Raw genomic sequence first — 16,188 nt, 5'->3', positions numbered from 1 at the left:
ATTTCTGATGAAGATCTGAATTCCTGTCAGCTTCGAACCACTGGGGCTTTTCACAAAATTCAGTAAGGATGTGAATTTGATGTTGGCGCTGTAATCCGCGATCAGTCAGTGCTCTCTTAAAAATCAGGTCCTCCTCTTCTATGGAGGAATATATCGTGAAAGATTTGTGGCTAAATTTAACATTGCCACAAATGCCTTCATTCAGATATAACTCACTATAACAGATAATAATAAGAGGAGGACTTGTGGCACTTTAGAGACTAACAAATTTATTTGAACATACATGATACATAAATGCTACAGCTCACTTCATCGGATGCATTCAGTGGAAAATACAGTGGGGAGATTTATATACATGGAGAACATGAAACCATGGGTGTTACCATTCACACTGTAACCAGAGTGATCACTTAAGGTGAGCTATTACCAGCAGGAGAGCGGGCGGGGGGGTGGGGAGCGGAGGGGAACCTTTTGTAGTGATAATCAAGGTGGACCATTTCCAGCAGTTGACAAGAACGTCTGAGGAACAGTGGGGGGGTGGGGTGGGGGAGAATAAACATGGGGAAATAGTTTTACTTTGTGTAATGACCCATCCACTCCCAGTCTCTATTCAAGCCCAAGTTAATTGTATCCAGTTTGCAAATTAATTCCAATTCAGCAGTCTCTCGATGGAGTCTGGTTTTGAAGTTTTTTTTGTTGAAGAATTGCCACTTTTAGGTCTGTAATCGAATGACCAGAGAGATTGAAGTGTTCTCCAACTGGTTTTTGAATGTTATAATTCTTGACGTCTGATGTGTTAGTCTCTAAGGTGCCACAAGTACTCCTTTTCTTTTTGCAAATACAGACTAACACGGCTGCTACTCTGAAACCTATAACAGATAATGGCACTGTGGAAAGCAGTAACATTATGCTCACATGCAGTACTTATTTATTGTTACTGCCTGGGTCTTTAATTTTTTATTAAAAAATCATTCTAAACAACTGTTCTACTATTCAGTATTAAATGACCACATTCTTTGGTTGTGACTATTAAATCTGTAAATGCTACAAAATCAGAGGAATCTTTTTCCTATTGTTTGCATGAGCAGAAATAAAAGTAAGTTGTGGATAGGATATGGAGTCAGTCCTAACCCCTCTGCCTCTCAAATAATGGCAACTTCTAGACATTAATGATGAGAGCATTGCAGCTAGCACGTCCTTCACTTGATGAATCCTTTGTTAGTTTTCATCACTTGCTAAAGCAACACATACATCCAGATTTTACTAAAGCCTGCAAGCTGTTCATCTAGTTTTTTTAAGTGTATGCAAATACTGTGATTTTGAACTTATTAGGAAATAATTCACATTAATGATGTTTTATTTTTTTTCTGTGTACTTGTGATTACTAGATGATCCTAGTAGTTTGCCATTCATGTCTTGGTAGGAGAATTTGTTTGCTTTTCAATCCTAAATGTTTAAGATTGCAGCATTTGGCCTCTTGAATTCAATGACTACTTGAGCAGAAGTCCCATTGACTTCAGTGCGAGTTTTACTGATGTAAAAATTGCTAGATTTGACTCTAATTGACATTTTAATACCAAATTTTTAGTGGGCTCCCAGCCAGGGCTCCCTTTTATGTGGATGCAATTTTGCAAAAATTGCATCTTTGTTTGTTTGCATCATAATTGTGAGAGCAAATCATACCATTTAGAAAGTTATGTACCTGCAAAGCTGTTACTTAGCCAACTCAGAGGTGGGATTTGTGCCTGCAATTAGTTGCAGCCATAAAAATTCAGGCACAGTTTTTGCAGTTTGTACTGAAACAGTGAGAAGCTGTCATTTGAAATATGGTCCTGAATTGTAGAACATGGTGAGCAAAGATTATAAACAAAATGGGCTAAGAAGATAAAGGCACTGGAAGTACCTCTTTATTTTGTGGGAAAGTCCCGCAGAATTTACAATGATGAATTCATAAGGATCAACTTTAAAGAAGGTGTCTAGAATATTTTACCCCAAATTTACTGCTCAGTGAGAAGTTTCCCAATCCGCTTCGGGGAACTTATGATGTAACTATGGATATCAAATTCTAGAATCTTCTTTAGCTGTAGGTGGGTGAAGCATAGTGTGTCTTTTCTCACGTTAGCTTGTGTTACCAATTCAATACCATTTACCAGGAGAGCCTGTTCCTATAAGCTCGTCATGTTTGGAAATCAACTTGAGGTCAGTATGTGGGCTCTGTGTAGTACATTGAAAGGATTGGGCTATTAAACAAAGATGGGCTAAAGTCAGAAGTGAAGATGCAAAATCGCATTAGATAAGCCGACTCATGTAAATCAGTTGTTTTCAAGGGTTTCTTTCTGAGTTGGAATTGAGTAAAGCAGAACGTGCAAACATAAGACTGGTGTAAGTCCCAGGCATGGTGGTTCCTTGGTAGAAATCCTAGTAGACTCCATGGGAATTCTTATAATTTAAACTATTTTCAGTGTTGAAATGCTGCTTGGGCAGACAGCAGACTTCCTGATGATACCGTGTGTGCTGCTCTGGGCATTGGTATACCTACCATGGTGTGGGTGCATGTTAAATTAATGGTGCAAGGAGGTTTTTGACTTTGCTGATTGCACCTTATCTGAAATTCCTTATGGGCACTTTCCCCTGGCATGCCACTAGAAGTTTTTTTCTGAGCCACCACACAACTCCTTCCCAATGACATCCTCCATGTTTTCCATGGTAACTAAAGGTATGGCTACTGTGGCAGAGCTCCGACCTTGTCCCCGTGGGTCCCACGCTTCCAGGAAGTTTATGCTAACCTCAGAGGCTCACTGTGTCCCTCCACGTAGCCCTTCTCTCTCTCTAGGGCCAGGGATTCAGTCTACTGAGCCCTTTTCATCATAAGCCAGCAAGGAGGTTGGTGAGAGAACTTGCACAGTCTATCTCATCCCTACGGGCTTATTCAATAACAGTTTAGCCTCCTGTCCTGACAGAGGCCTGTCTCCCCCTCCCAGGAGGTGTCTCTGTAGAGTCAGGTTGGGGGGAACTGGGCTCGCCCTCTACTCCGTGTTCCGGCCCAGAGACCCTAATGGCAGCAGCTGTTGGCAGCTGACCTTTCACTGCCAGAGTTGCTACATTTCCCTGGGCCACTTCCCCACAGTTCCCCCACTTCTCTCTCTTAACGCCTTCTTCACTCTTACGTTAGGGCTCCCTTTCCAGTTGTTTGAGGGTATCTTCATTACCCAGCTCTTCAGCCGCATTTCTTCTCCTCTGGCTCTCCTCGGCCTGACTGGAGTGAGCCCTTTTATAGTATCAGAGGGGCCTTAATTAGAGTCAGGTGTTCACATTAGCTTAACAGCCTCACCTGACTCTTTGCAGGTTAATTGGAGTCAGGTGTTCTCATTAGCCTAATGGCTTCAACTGGCTCTTTGCAGGCTAAATGAAGGCATGTTTCCATCCTAGTCTGGAGCAGCCCCTGCTCTGGTCAGTCAGGGAACAGAAAACTGCTTATCCAGGGGCCAGTATATCTGCCTTCTACTACTCTGCTGTACCCAACTGGCCTGGGTCTATTACACTACACTATGGGGACTAATAGCAGCATAGCTACAGTGCCGTAGCTGTGAAGGCATAATCCTGTAGTGTGACAGCCTATGCTGACAGAAGGGGTTTTTCTGTTGTTGTAGGCACACCACATCCCCATCAACAGTAGCTAGGTTGATGGAAGCATTCTTCGATCGACCTAGCTGTCTCTATGCTGGGGGTTAAGTCAGCCTAACTACATCACTCAAGGGTGTGGATGTTTCAGACCCCTGAGCCATGTAGCTATGTTGACCTAAATTTTAAAGAGTAGACCAGGCCTAAGTGGAACTGGATTCCTTTTACAATAATGATCAATTCCAGATTGGTTATGTTTAGGCTGCTTTGGCACCTCTTTTTATTTTCTAACTTACATTCAACATGTGCCCTTTTACTTCACTCCATTACCTCCATTAAACTCCTAGTAGTATGTTTTTGGGTGTGTTAACATTTACATCTTATGCTTATGTATGTACTTTTCTGGTTCTAGACTGGCCAGAATGCCTAAGTGTACTGCAAATACCTAGTGACGGGGGGTGTGTGTGTGAGTGTGTGAGAGAGAGAAAATAATGTGGGATAGATGTATTACAGGTGTGTTGGGAAAGACAGATTTAGGATAAATTGATATGTATGTATGTATGTACATATTTGCACTGTGTTCGCACCTAGGAGTCCCATATCCTGCTAGTTCCTTCACAAACATAGACCAAAAAGACAATCCCTGCCCCAAAGAACTTCCAATCTAATTATTATTCAGTGGATGGTTATAACTTCTTAAAATTCCTTTTCAGCATATAGTTGCTTTCTAGATCTTGACTAGCCCTCTTTGGTTTTGTCCTTTTCAGCAGAGGAGCTCAAAGTAAGAGGATTTTCAGAAAGTTACTATAATGTTAAAATAACCTTCCATTTTTAGGAAACAAAATAGAAGAGCATTTATCTTTGAATATTACTATAACAATACTTAGCCCCTACGTAACACTTTATCATCAAAACACTGTATAAACTGTAACTATTTAATCCTCACAATAGTTCTGTGATGGTACAGTAGATTAAAATAAGTTTGAGTAGCAGCCGAGTTAGTCTGTATCCGCAAAAAGAAAAGGAGGACTTGTGGCACCTTAGAGACTAACAAATTTATTTGAGCATAAGCTTTCGTGAGCGTAGTTTGTTAGTCTCTAAGGTGCCACAAGTCCTCCTTTTCTTTTTGTAGATTAAAATAAGTATCTCAATTTTACAAAGATGGGTTAAGTGACTTGCTTAGGGCCAGCAAGATAGCCAGTGCCAGAGTCAGGATTAGAACTGAGACGTTACTGGCACCCAGTCCTATGCTGGTACCATTATGCACACATCTCACATGTGATACGCATTTTAATATTGACTTTGGTTTCGTAAACAATTGAAGGTGGAAGGAAGAAAGTGAGTGAGTAGCAAGGCACTAACTTGTGTGTTCACTTCTGATTACAGTGTTGATGAGAAAACCCGCTATCTGGCATTGGGAGCAGTAAAGAACATTTCACTTAATATCTCCATCTCTAACATTGGGGACGATGCGTATGATACCAACGTGTTCTTCAACTTTTCCAGGGAGCTCTTCTTTATCAAAATGTGGCAAAAGGTAAGAAAGGACAATCTCCCTGAGGGCAGACTTTGTAATGTTACTGGAAACATACCTAATGGACCTGGGGACAAATTGAGACCCACCGTTAAATAGCCACATCTCCAAGGAATTCTGAGGTTGTACCCGCTTATCTTAGGTCTTTACTTAAGCTATTTGTTTTGTGAGTTTAATCTGTGTTGATGATGGACTCTGTATTTCTACACATCATATCGGACTGACCAGTTGCTGCTGCTGAGATGGCTATGGGAATGAAAAAGAAAGGTGGTTGTTTAGAAAGAGGTTGGTTGTTTTAGAATTCACAGTAGAATGTTTGGGATCGAAAAACTAAGAGTCTGAGCTTTGATTTCTTCCTGTTTAGATTTACGTCTTTCAAATTTCTCATGAGCATAATCTGATGTAGGATCTAAGTTCTTTAAAAATAATAATTGTAATCATCTTTTAACATAGAGGTGTGCCAGAGATGGTTCTGAATGGAAGTAACACATGTTAAAGAAATTGTGAAGAGCAGACACTGTAAAATATAAGAGGAATTTTTATCATTTACTTTTATAAAATATTGGCTTTCACAATTGTTCCCTCTTTGCTGAAGCTCTGTCTGCTGTTGCTCGTTGGTCGTATCATGCTGAGCTAACACAGAGAAGTTAAAAACTACAGCAAAGATGCGGCAAAATATATGGGTGAAATTCTGGTCCCATTGAAGTCATTCAATATATTTTAAAGACTGACAGTTTTTTTGGTTATAAGGAAAACTCTTCCACTCTAGGCCGGGGGTGTGGAGGTGTGGGAACACTTCTAATGGACAGTAATTCTCCTCGTCTTCAATTTTGAGCATTATATTCCATTTTCAGTTACTTTTAAGAACTTTAGAGCAATAGTTTTGTATTGTAATGTGCCGCATCAGACAAAGTACATTACATGTATGCTGTAGCTCTTTGTCTAAACAAACAGAAATGACATCTGCCAGTATGCACTGTGATGTTAATGGGAGTTTAACACATAGATTTCTAGGGATTGTCCTGGCTGCCATTGGAGTGTTTCCATTGACTTCAGTGGGAACAGGACCAGAACTCAATATATGTGCTTTAAATAATTATTTTGTTTTGTTCTGTAGCTAGGGTAGAATATCTTTTACACATGGATTAATTAGACCACTAGAGGCACCTCATTTGTTCCTTTTGGCAAGTACTGTCTGGGAACAAGCTAAAGATGATACTGTTGCCCTCGATGCTCTAGCTTGCACCTGTGTCTAACGCAGTCTGGAGACAGATGTGAGGAAGCAATTTCTGGAGCAAATGAGAGATTGCTTTTCGGTTTATTTCACTCTTTAGTGAATCTTTCTAATATAAGTTAGAAATTGTTAAGAAAATGTTCACCACAGATCAAGTGAGCGTATAGTCTTACATTTTCAAAATCCCTTTCCTATACTGGTTGCACTGTAATCTCCGCTCTTTTTTGATGTGTCTGCAGTTCTGCCCCCCCCCTTCCCACTCGCCTCTCTTTTTATTAACAACTAACTACTTTGTAGAGTCTCAGTGACAAGAGTGCTGTTGTGCAGTTTTACTCTACAGCAGGCTTTCACTCAGCTCTCTCATTAGGATAAAATACTCTGCCTTTGGCCTCATAGTTTATCCAGATGGGAACTGGATTATAGCTGTGCAGAGACTACATCAGTACCAATTCTCACTAACCTCGGTGGATATAATTTGTCTGAAATACTCTTAATCACAAATTCCATAGTTCATTCCCAACTTCTGACATCTATACTCAGTACACATTGTAATACTTTTTTAAAAATACATATTTTGTTCCTGGTTGAAAATTGCCCAGGCAAAAATCCAGACATAAAATACCAAATAAAAATGATGACTCAGAAGAATCCCCCTAGTGGAGCAGTTTCTGAGTGAAAGAGTCTATTGTTGCATAGAAACGTTTAGCAACAACTGCCATTTAATGATTATCACCCAAGTGGAGAGGGACCAACTGCATGATGATCTTTCTCAGCAGTGGGGAACTTTAGGATAAAAAACACATGGCTAGCAAGATGGGCTTTACTAACCTGCCTCTGACATTCTTCTTGATTTACGGTTAAGTGTCCCTCCGGTTTGTTTTCAATGTGTCTCCAGAGTATTGCTTCTTAGATTTTAAATACAATGAACTTGCAAATGGTGGTTATAACTACAAGTGAGAGGACAATAATTTGAGACTTTTAAAAAAGCCATCTTCTTAGACAAAACAAAATTGGTGTATAAGGGACATTGAGACAGAATGCCTAAGATTATGGCTTAAGGAAAATGTTGGCCTAACTCTGTAATTATTAAAGTAACATTTATTTAAACAAATGTGTTATTGTTGCTGCCTTTTTTTCTTGTGGAAGCTGAGCGGGCATGAACTATGAGAGTGACATTACTTAGCAGAGCTACTGCTGCTTCTCATCGTGTGAAAAAGAGTACACTGACTGATATTGGAAAGACCTCATTTATTCCCCTCTCTGTTTTTTCCTTTTACTCTACAGCCAGTTGTCCTCTGTGCCATGGATGAAAGCCCGAAGTTTTCTTTCCATAGCTTCTGAAAGTCAGTCCTTTAATTGGGAAATACACATGAAGCAGAGGTTACTATAAGGGGTTGGCTTTTCAAACCTGTACATTTACTTTTTATTTTACTACATCTCGAACCTGTTGCTTCTTTCAGTTATTAAACAGACTCAGCACTGATTGTCAGCTTTGCTGATCACTCGACACACTTCTTAAAATGTGAAAAATGTTCAAATATAGACTGTAGTCACAGTATGGAAAACCAAATAAAAATATTAAGTAGCAGTTATATAATATCTATGCAAATAACTGAGATTTTTATATATATACACTTTAAAATTCATCTCTATATCACTGCCTGTTAAGGCTGTCTCATCCTTCTCATGATAAAACCCTGGGTTCAGTTGCTTATGACTTTGCCTAATTTTAACCATTTGGGCTGAAATTTTCCTACACTATTCAGTTTGAGATAGATAACGAGAATGAAAAATTTCAGCCAAAAGGGTTCAGCCATCTAATCTGGGAACTGGGCTCACCACCTCTAGGCTGAGTTACATTGGCAGGACATTGCCCATGTGCACCTGTTCTGAGGATAATTAGGACGTCAGTCTCCAGGGCTGTCAAACTGTTAAAATGAAACTTTGCAATTCTAAATTTTTAGATGGCTCTCCTGAAGTGCATCCCCAGGGCTTGGGGTGCAGTGTGCTCCAGCATCCCCTAGGATTCCTTCTCTCTGCCTCCACTGCAGCCCAGGAGGCAGGGGGGAGGTTTTGGGGCTGGCTCCCACTCACCGCCATCAGAGTGCACGCTGCCAGGGCGCCTCTGCGCGCACAGCCCCAGGAAGGGCAGGGGGGCATGGGAGCAAGGGACAGGGAGCAGAGCAGGAACAAGCGGCTGCCCTGTAGGGAAGGGGAGCGGCAGAGCTCCCCGCTTAGCATGGCCAGGGGAGGGATGATCCCCAACATGCTGGCAACCTCAAACCTGTCAGGTTTACTCCCTGCTCTCGGCAAGCTCCGCACAGCAGCGAGGAGGAGCCGGAGCATGAAGGGGGAGTGCATTTGGCCAGGCAGTAACAGTGCTTCCAGTCACTCTGCTGGCTGCCTGCAGAATGCTCTTCTGTCAGAAGCTCTGGGATACATCCTCAGGACTTCCAGGACCCGAGTCAAGCTGGAGCCATGTGCACACAGGAAAGCAGTAGGGCTGGACCCCTTGAGCTCTGCAGCATCCTGGGACCATAGGTCTGAGCCCTAGGTTAGCACAATTGGTGTGTGGACTCAAGGGGCATTAGAGTTGACCTTAGGCTCAAGCCCGGGCTTACATTGCTGTGTAGACATACACTGAGGCAGACACCTGGCATGTAAAATTTCAGTCCAAACAATTAAAATTTGGCTAAGTTATAAGCAACTGAAAACTGGGTTTTATAATGAGAAATGGTAGGCAACCTTAACTGTTGGAGCTTCCAACCCCACCTATACTGAAATTTCAGAAGGAAGCGATCATTTAGCGATAGCCCTTTCGTAAATTTGAAAACAGGAAATTATCATTCATGATAATACCGAATATATTTATAGCACCTTTTATCCAGGATCTCAAGGTTATACACAGGGATATTATTATTTATAGAGTCCCACAAGGATGCATAGCATGGCATATAACTCTCCTGCCCCAAGGTGTTCACTCTCTAAGGACTAGATTGATGTCTTTGCTCCTAAATCCTGAGTAAGGTATGAAGGACAGCTGTGATCACCCAGAGAGACCTGTGCAATGGATGGTGACTCACACTTATTATTCATTTTCATTACAGTGGCACCTGGGGGCCTTACCTGAGATCCAGGCCTGCCTTGTACTGGGCAGTGCATGTGCACAATAAGAGACAGCTCCCGACTGGAAGAATTACAATCTAAATAGACAACATATAGGGTGGGTGAAAGGAAGTATGATTATCTCCATTTTATAGATGGGGAAGTGAGGCATAGAGATTAAGTGACCTGCTCAAGGTCACACATGATATCTATGGCAGTGCTGGGGGAATTTAACTCAGATCTCCGGAGTCGTACTCCAGTGCCTTGACCACAAGACTAGACTTCCTTCCCCTCCTCCCCCGTATCTATTTCATACATCTTCTCTTCTCTTCTCTTTCCTACAGCCCCCCTCTTCTCCTTCAGAGAAATAATTTGCTGCAACCCTTTATTAGCTACATCTTACTTTTCTACCTTGCATGAGCTATATTATGCACTTCCATAACGTCTTTCCTCCAAGTGTGTGGAAGCTCATTAACGAATTAAACCTCACACGACCCCTATGTGAAAGTTATTTTACAGATGAGAGAACTGAGGCCCAGAGGGGTTAAAGAGCTTGTTCATAGCTACCGTAATGTGTAAGAGGTAGAATGAGGAATAGAACTCAGGAATCCTTGGTCTCTGATACATGAGACCGTACATCTTTACAGGTGCATATGGGTGTGAAAGAGCATGTTTTTGGATTGATGAATAAATCATATATATTAAAATGCATCAACTGATTAAATGATTCAGTGTGAGGATTAAACTTGTTGTCTTCATTTAAAAAAAAATCTCACCTCTTGATTTAAGAATGGTATTTGTTACTGTTTTTGGCAAATAAATTTCTTTGACCCCTTTTCTGTGTCACTTCAGATCATGAACTAACCTCCCCTTTCCATAAAACTAAAAGTAGGGAATTAGAAGATCTATATTTTATTATCCAGTGATCTTAATTGTGTTTCAGAAAAAATGTTATTATTCAGAGACTGAAAAATCCCCTTAATAGTGGTGATCAGAAAGCTTTCACTGGCGCATGTGTGTGTAAGGGACAGAACACTGAACAATCAGTTTCTGCATAATTTAACTTTCATGTGAACTGACGCAGTGTGGTCCTTGAATCTGTCCACAAGACGAGAATGATATTTGCTGACGATGGTTGTCACAGCAAGCATTTCTCTAACCATTCCTCAGCTGGTGTTGAAAATGTTTAGCTGGTGATGTAGACAAGATAAAAATGTTTTCAACAGAGGTACAGTAAGAGTGACTGAATCCGGAGGCATCATGCCATACTTTCTCTGGCATTGTTGGAAGCACACTCAAAAGTAGTAATGGTAATGCTTCATTTTTACATAGCACCCTCAGATCTCAGTGTTTTTACAATGGGAGGTAGAAATCTAGGAGCCTAAACCATTTGCAACACTAGATGCGGGGAGAAGAAGTCAGGGGAAGCCCATTGCTGACAATCATTTCCCACTATGGGTCATTTCTGGCAGACCCCATGAGTCCATAGTCAGCCAGTAACCTCTAATGCCTCTGTTGCTTCTCATAGGTTTCCCAAGCAACAGTTGAGTGAAATTAACAAGCCTCTGGCCTAGAGCAGAGCAAATGTAATGTGAATAATTTATTTAAGAAGTTTAGCCTGCTTTTTCCACAAGAAGGCCATGATTTCCTCCGTTTTCTTCATTATTCATATTCATTTAGTGAACAGGTTTCTTAGTTCTGATTGGTCAGATAAGTTACGTGCTATTGTTTCTGTTCCCTGGTTAGCTGAGAGCCCAAACATATCTGGCGTGAACACTGAAATTCTCTCTCTACGAACATTAGTGGCAGTAAATTTGCTTGCTCACAGGTGTATGGAACGAGAACACAAAAGGGGAGCAGTGATTGGTAAATCAAATTATTTCAGTGTTGGTGGAAATGTTCTCATGTTAATTTCCCAGGTTTACTCTGGTCTGTTTCATGGCTGCTATTCACAGGAGGTAGGCAGCAGTTAAACTGACAAGAATCAGGTCAATTCCACTCTGGTGCTGTTGGGGAAAAGCTCTGAGCCTCAAAAGCAAGGTATGAGAGCTATTCATGGAGGAGGGCATAAAAAGGAATAAAGGAAAGTGGGGGAGTAATCTGGAGTGAGGGACAGAGAGAAATCCTTTTCCTTAGCAGTAGCCAGAGAGCAGTTCTGGGGGCTTCAAATTTATCATACACTTATTAGCCAGAGGCTGAAATGAAAGGAGGACTGTTGCTCAAAGACACAACTTTTGGTTATCAAATGCAAATCTCCAGTTCGTTGTCAAACTTTAAACCACCAGGCACAGGCACCGACTTTCATTTTTCTGGGTGGGTGCTCCATCCCCACTCCGCCCCTTCCCCTAGTGCACCCCGCCCTTTCTCCGCCTCTTGCCGCCCCCATGGTTCCCGTCCCCCAGCACTTCCTGCCTGCTGAACAGCTGATAAGCGGGTGGCTGGTGGGTGCAGAGCACCCACTATTTTTTATTGTGGGTGTTCCAGCCCCAGAGCACCCACGGAGTCAGGGCCTATGCCACCAGGTTTAATTCTGCAAATTCTTTTCTTTTAAACCACCACTTCTCCTCATTTACACCACTTCTCCTTATTTCTCCTCAAAATAAATACAAATAATAGATCTCTGCCATTAGAAAAGCTCTCTGTAGTCCTGATTCTACGTATCCTCTTAAAAACAGTTTAATAAATGTCCAAGGTAAAGTGATGTTACTTTTTACAGCTGAGTTTAATTTGAAATTTAAACCCTACTTAATGGGGGTTTAAGTAGGGCATAGGATATCTACTGGCCCCCTACACAGAGGTGAATTTCACCTATATATATTTTTTCCCATTACTTTTGGAAAAAAATTTTCCTCCCATTGGCCAGTGCTGACCTGTAACATTGAAACCAGTGTATATCCACTGTAGAGAGTAGATCTCAGTGTATTATAAGCTCATTACACTTGATCAGAGTTATCTTTACATAGTCAGTCCTCCCGGGGACAGATCATTCTGCCCTGTCTTTGTGGGGAGCAATTTACTCCCACTTCTTCTCCTTCTTCTTCTTGCATTGATTTAACAACGTTTTTCTAGGTCTCTTCTCCCAATACCCCACTCATTAAGTGCCTTCTAAACAGCATAAGTTCAGCATGGGCAGCTTAGATGGCTTTATGGTTATATAGTTCATTTGACTTCAAATGTAATAATAGGCCTGTAAAGACACAGAAGTGGTTAAAGTGAGAGGAAGAGGATGAACTAAGATCATTACAGCTTTTTCTTTTGTGAGCAAATATATATATTTTGCAAAATGCTTAAGTAATATCTCCTCTCTCCCACCCACCCCCAAACTTAAATTTTAGCTGGCACTGCTTTTAACACTGAGGTTTAGCAATAATATAATAGCATCCAGAGTGACAAACCTTTTGGAACAAAACATGTCCCCTGTCTCTTTTAGGAGTGGGGTTTAAATACCAAATTAAACCCAGCTTAATGACCTTTCTAGAGGCCATTAAGTAACCGTCAGCTTTCAATGGCTTATTCTTTATAGCACCAGGCAGTTGGTTCTTCGCTTGTTTTACTTGTAACTTGAATCTAGAAGTTTATCAGCCTTTGCTCCAAAAGGTCAGTTCCGGTCTCTTAGGAGTTTCTTTTGCTCACTTTTAAGACAGGCAGCTCAAGATGGTGCCAGGAGATAAATGGCATCCTGAACCGAAATTCCAATAGAATTGTAACCTTATATTTATTTAAGTGGTGCTTGCCCTATGGCACACTGTATATCACTGCTCCATGGCAGGAACTGATGGTAATTGTTTGCTTTCATCTACCAGCTCAAATATCTCCCATGGTGTTAATAGGATCTATAAATAAAACTGAATCCCACTGTTTAATTTTTTTTTATTAACATAGGGCATGCTCCTACAGTCCTTTTGCAAGCAAAACTCCGAAGTCAATGGGTGTTTTTTTTCTGCATAAGGGCCGAAGAACCAGGGTACACCATGTAAAGATGTTCTGAATATTGCAAAGAGCTTTCATAAATATATAGATTCATAGAGTTTACGGTGAGAGGGAAATATTTGATCTTGTCTGACTTCCTGTCTATCACTAGCCCTTAAAATTCCCCCAGTTACCCCTGTATTGAGTGCAAAAGTGAGCTTTGAGGTGCAAGTTGAAAAAGAAGGGCCTAGTGTTGTTCAGAATACTGTAAATGCTTTGCTTTCCTTTTGTTTTATTCCGGTGCACCAGGGCATTGATGATGCTGTCTTGAACTTCCTGACTAGTGCCAGTGTGAGAAAAACTTCACTATGTTTGGCTCCAGAATGTATGTTTCTTTCTCCCTTCTCTGTTCTGTCTTACTCAGACTCTCCTCCCTTCCTTTGAGAGTCAAATGAAATGCTCTCAAAGGTGCCTTCATTTTTCTTGAAAATTAAGTAATGCAAAAGTCTTTTCTCTCCTTCCTCCTCTCTGTGCAATAACCTTTCACCTTCAGAAGGGGTTCAAACAGGATCCAGGTAAATTCATCAGAGCTAGGTATGCTTATCTCTGACATAAAGGAGGTTTCTGACAGGCTGACAACACTGCATAAGGCTGGTAATCTGTTCTTTCAGTACAGAAAAGAGCAGGACTGTGAGAAAACACTTCTTGTGACATTTCATAATGCATGAGCGAAGAATACAGATGAAAGTTTCATAAAATAACTCTAGTCAAGTGGGGTGTTAGGGTTTTTTGTGTTTTTTTCAGTGCTTGATCCTGAATTGATAGTTGTGAGTAGGCAACATTCTCTCATAGTAAGTCAACAGAGCCATAACAACCAAGCTGTGTGAAGTTTTGAACCAGGCTGATTCCGGGGCCACAGGAGTATTGCAGAGCAACCTGATTGTGGGAGGAATGCAGGAAACCTGTGTATGACTTTTGACTACAACCATCTGCAGAATAGTAATTGAATAATTTCCACTTAGCAGGGGGAAAAGAGAGCCTGTGCTACAAAGCTCTTCCATAAAACAGGGCAGCACCTCTTAAAAATAAAGCCTTACAAGTGAACTGCTAAGCTTTTATTTTTAAAAGATCAAACCTGTTTCAAGATCCCAATTCAATAAGTAATGATTATATACTTACACTTCAACATTGCCATTAGTTTATGCAGTTTTCATTGCATACTATAATCTCTCCCTGCACTGTTTTAGGGATTGGCCATGTCCTCAATTGTTGCTGTGCAAAACCTGTTGACGTGTGTTGAGTTCAGGATTCTGAGGATGGAAGAGCTGAAGTAAATGAATGTGGCTCTAAAAGGCATTTCCTGGAGATTAATAATTGACTTGGAGGGACTTGTGGCTCTAGGTTGATTTAAAATTAATTAATCCCCAGGAAATGCTCTGTGCCAAAGTCATTATTGCTATTATAAGCTAAATATTATTTTTCACACTTTAAAAATTACCTTTGGGGGCTTTTTTCTGGTTATTTTCTATCACATTTTCTGCATCCAGTTAATCTTTTAAAAGGTTTTTCAGTTACAGGGTTTTCTATTATATAGATAGATAGATAGATAACTTTGCAGTACATGTAAGAACTGATACCACCTATATTTGCTTATGGTATTTAATACCTTTCTTTTAAAATTAAGCAGCCATGAATTGCAGTGTTTAAAGTTTGAATACCATATTGTTAGTGTTCTTGAATCACTTTTGTATGTACGTTTGGGCAGCTTACAGTATGAAAACACAGTGGAAAATTAACATGTTTTTTGTTACTCCTTTATGAAATTAATACTGATTCTTGCATTTTATTTTTGTCATTTTGAATTTTTTTCTGCTTTTAATTTTTAAAAATAATGTTTGTGGTGGCCCCTTTTTTCTCTGGTCCAGGCGCCTTAGTCTTTCAGGCAGGAGGGACAGGGGGACCCAGGCCCTCCCATTCCACCAGGTCCCAGCCCAGGGTCCTGTGTGAGTTGACCCCTGAACAAGGGGCACTCCGAGGAGGGAGTCTAAGGGCATGTCTATACTTACAAGCTCACAGCGGCACTGATACAGTTGTGCTGCTGTGGAACGCTCGTGTAGCTGCATTATATTGTCAGGGGAGAGCTCTCTGTTGTTGAGCTGGTTTTATTATGACAAGTGGTGGTAGCTATGTTGGCGGGAGAGCATCTCCCAATGACATAGCACTGTGCACATGAGCACTTATGTTCACAAAATTTATCCCCCAGGGGGATGTTTTTTTTCACACCGTGAGTGACAAAAGTTTTGCTAGTGTAGACATGGTCTAAATCCACTGCTCTGGGCTACTTCCTATCAGGCCCCTTCAGTTTGGAGTATGGCCCTTATAGTCCAATTCGCTGGAGTGCTCTGCCTCCCATGGCACCCTCTCATGGATCTTTCGTGGCATGGTTCCAGGTTCCTTCAGGCGGGACAGCTGTAAGTTTGGTGAACCCCACAACGTCTCTGGGCTGCAGTCACCCAGTTACCTAGGTTGCCAGAGGCTCCAAAGTCTCCTCCACCGTCTCTCTTGGCTGAGAGACAGTGCTCTGGTGCTCACTAGTGGCTGCCTTGGCTGGCAGGCTAGTGATCCTTCCCTTCAGGTAGGATGGTAGCTAGCTCCTGCCTCTTTGCCAGTCAGCTCTCCCCTTTTCTCCCGACTCCAGGCCTGGCATTGGCTACAGGTATAATGGGGTGGGGCTAACTGGGCCCAAAGGCTCTCCTTAACTCAGCCAAGCTGGTGGGCAGTTTCT

At 41.4% G+C, this 16,188-nt stretch overlaps 1 protein-coding gene across 1 annotated transcript in view; it reads left to right on the top strand.

Annotated features, from left to right (window-relative positions):
- ITGA9 (integrin subunit alpha 9) overlaps nucleotides 1–16,188 on the top strand; it is a 297,598-nt gene that overhangs the window by 184,472 nt on the left and 96,938 nt on the right. The window contains exon 18 of the mRNA XM_084620253.1: nucleotides 5,008–5,158. Within this exon, the coding sequence (XP_084476379.1) occupies nucleotides 5,008–5,158 (151 nt within the window). The remainder of the gene's footprint in view (nucleotides 1–5,007; nucleotides 5,159–16,188) is intronic.

Source organism: Lepidochelys olivacea, assembly GCF_965140295.1.
Source record: "Lepidochelys olivacea isolate rLepOli2 genome assembly, chromosome: 2".
NCBI lineage: Eukaryota > Metazoa > Chordata > Testudines > Cheloniidae > Lepidochelys > Lepidochelys olivacea.
This window is presented reverse-complemented; position numbering and strand designations above follow the sequence as displayed.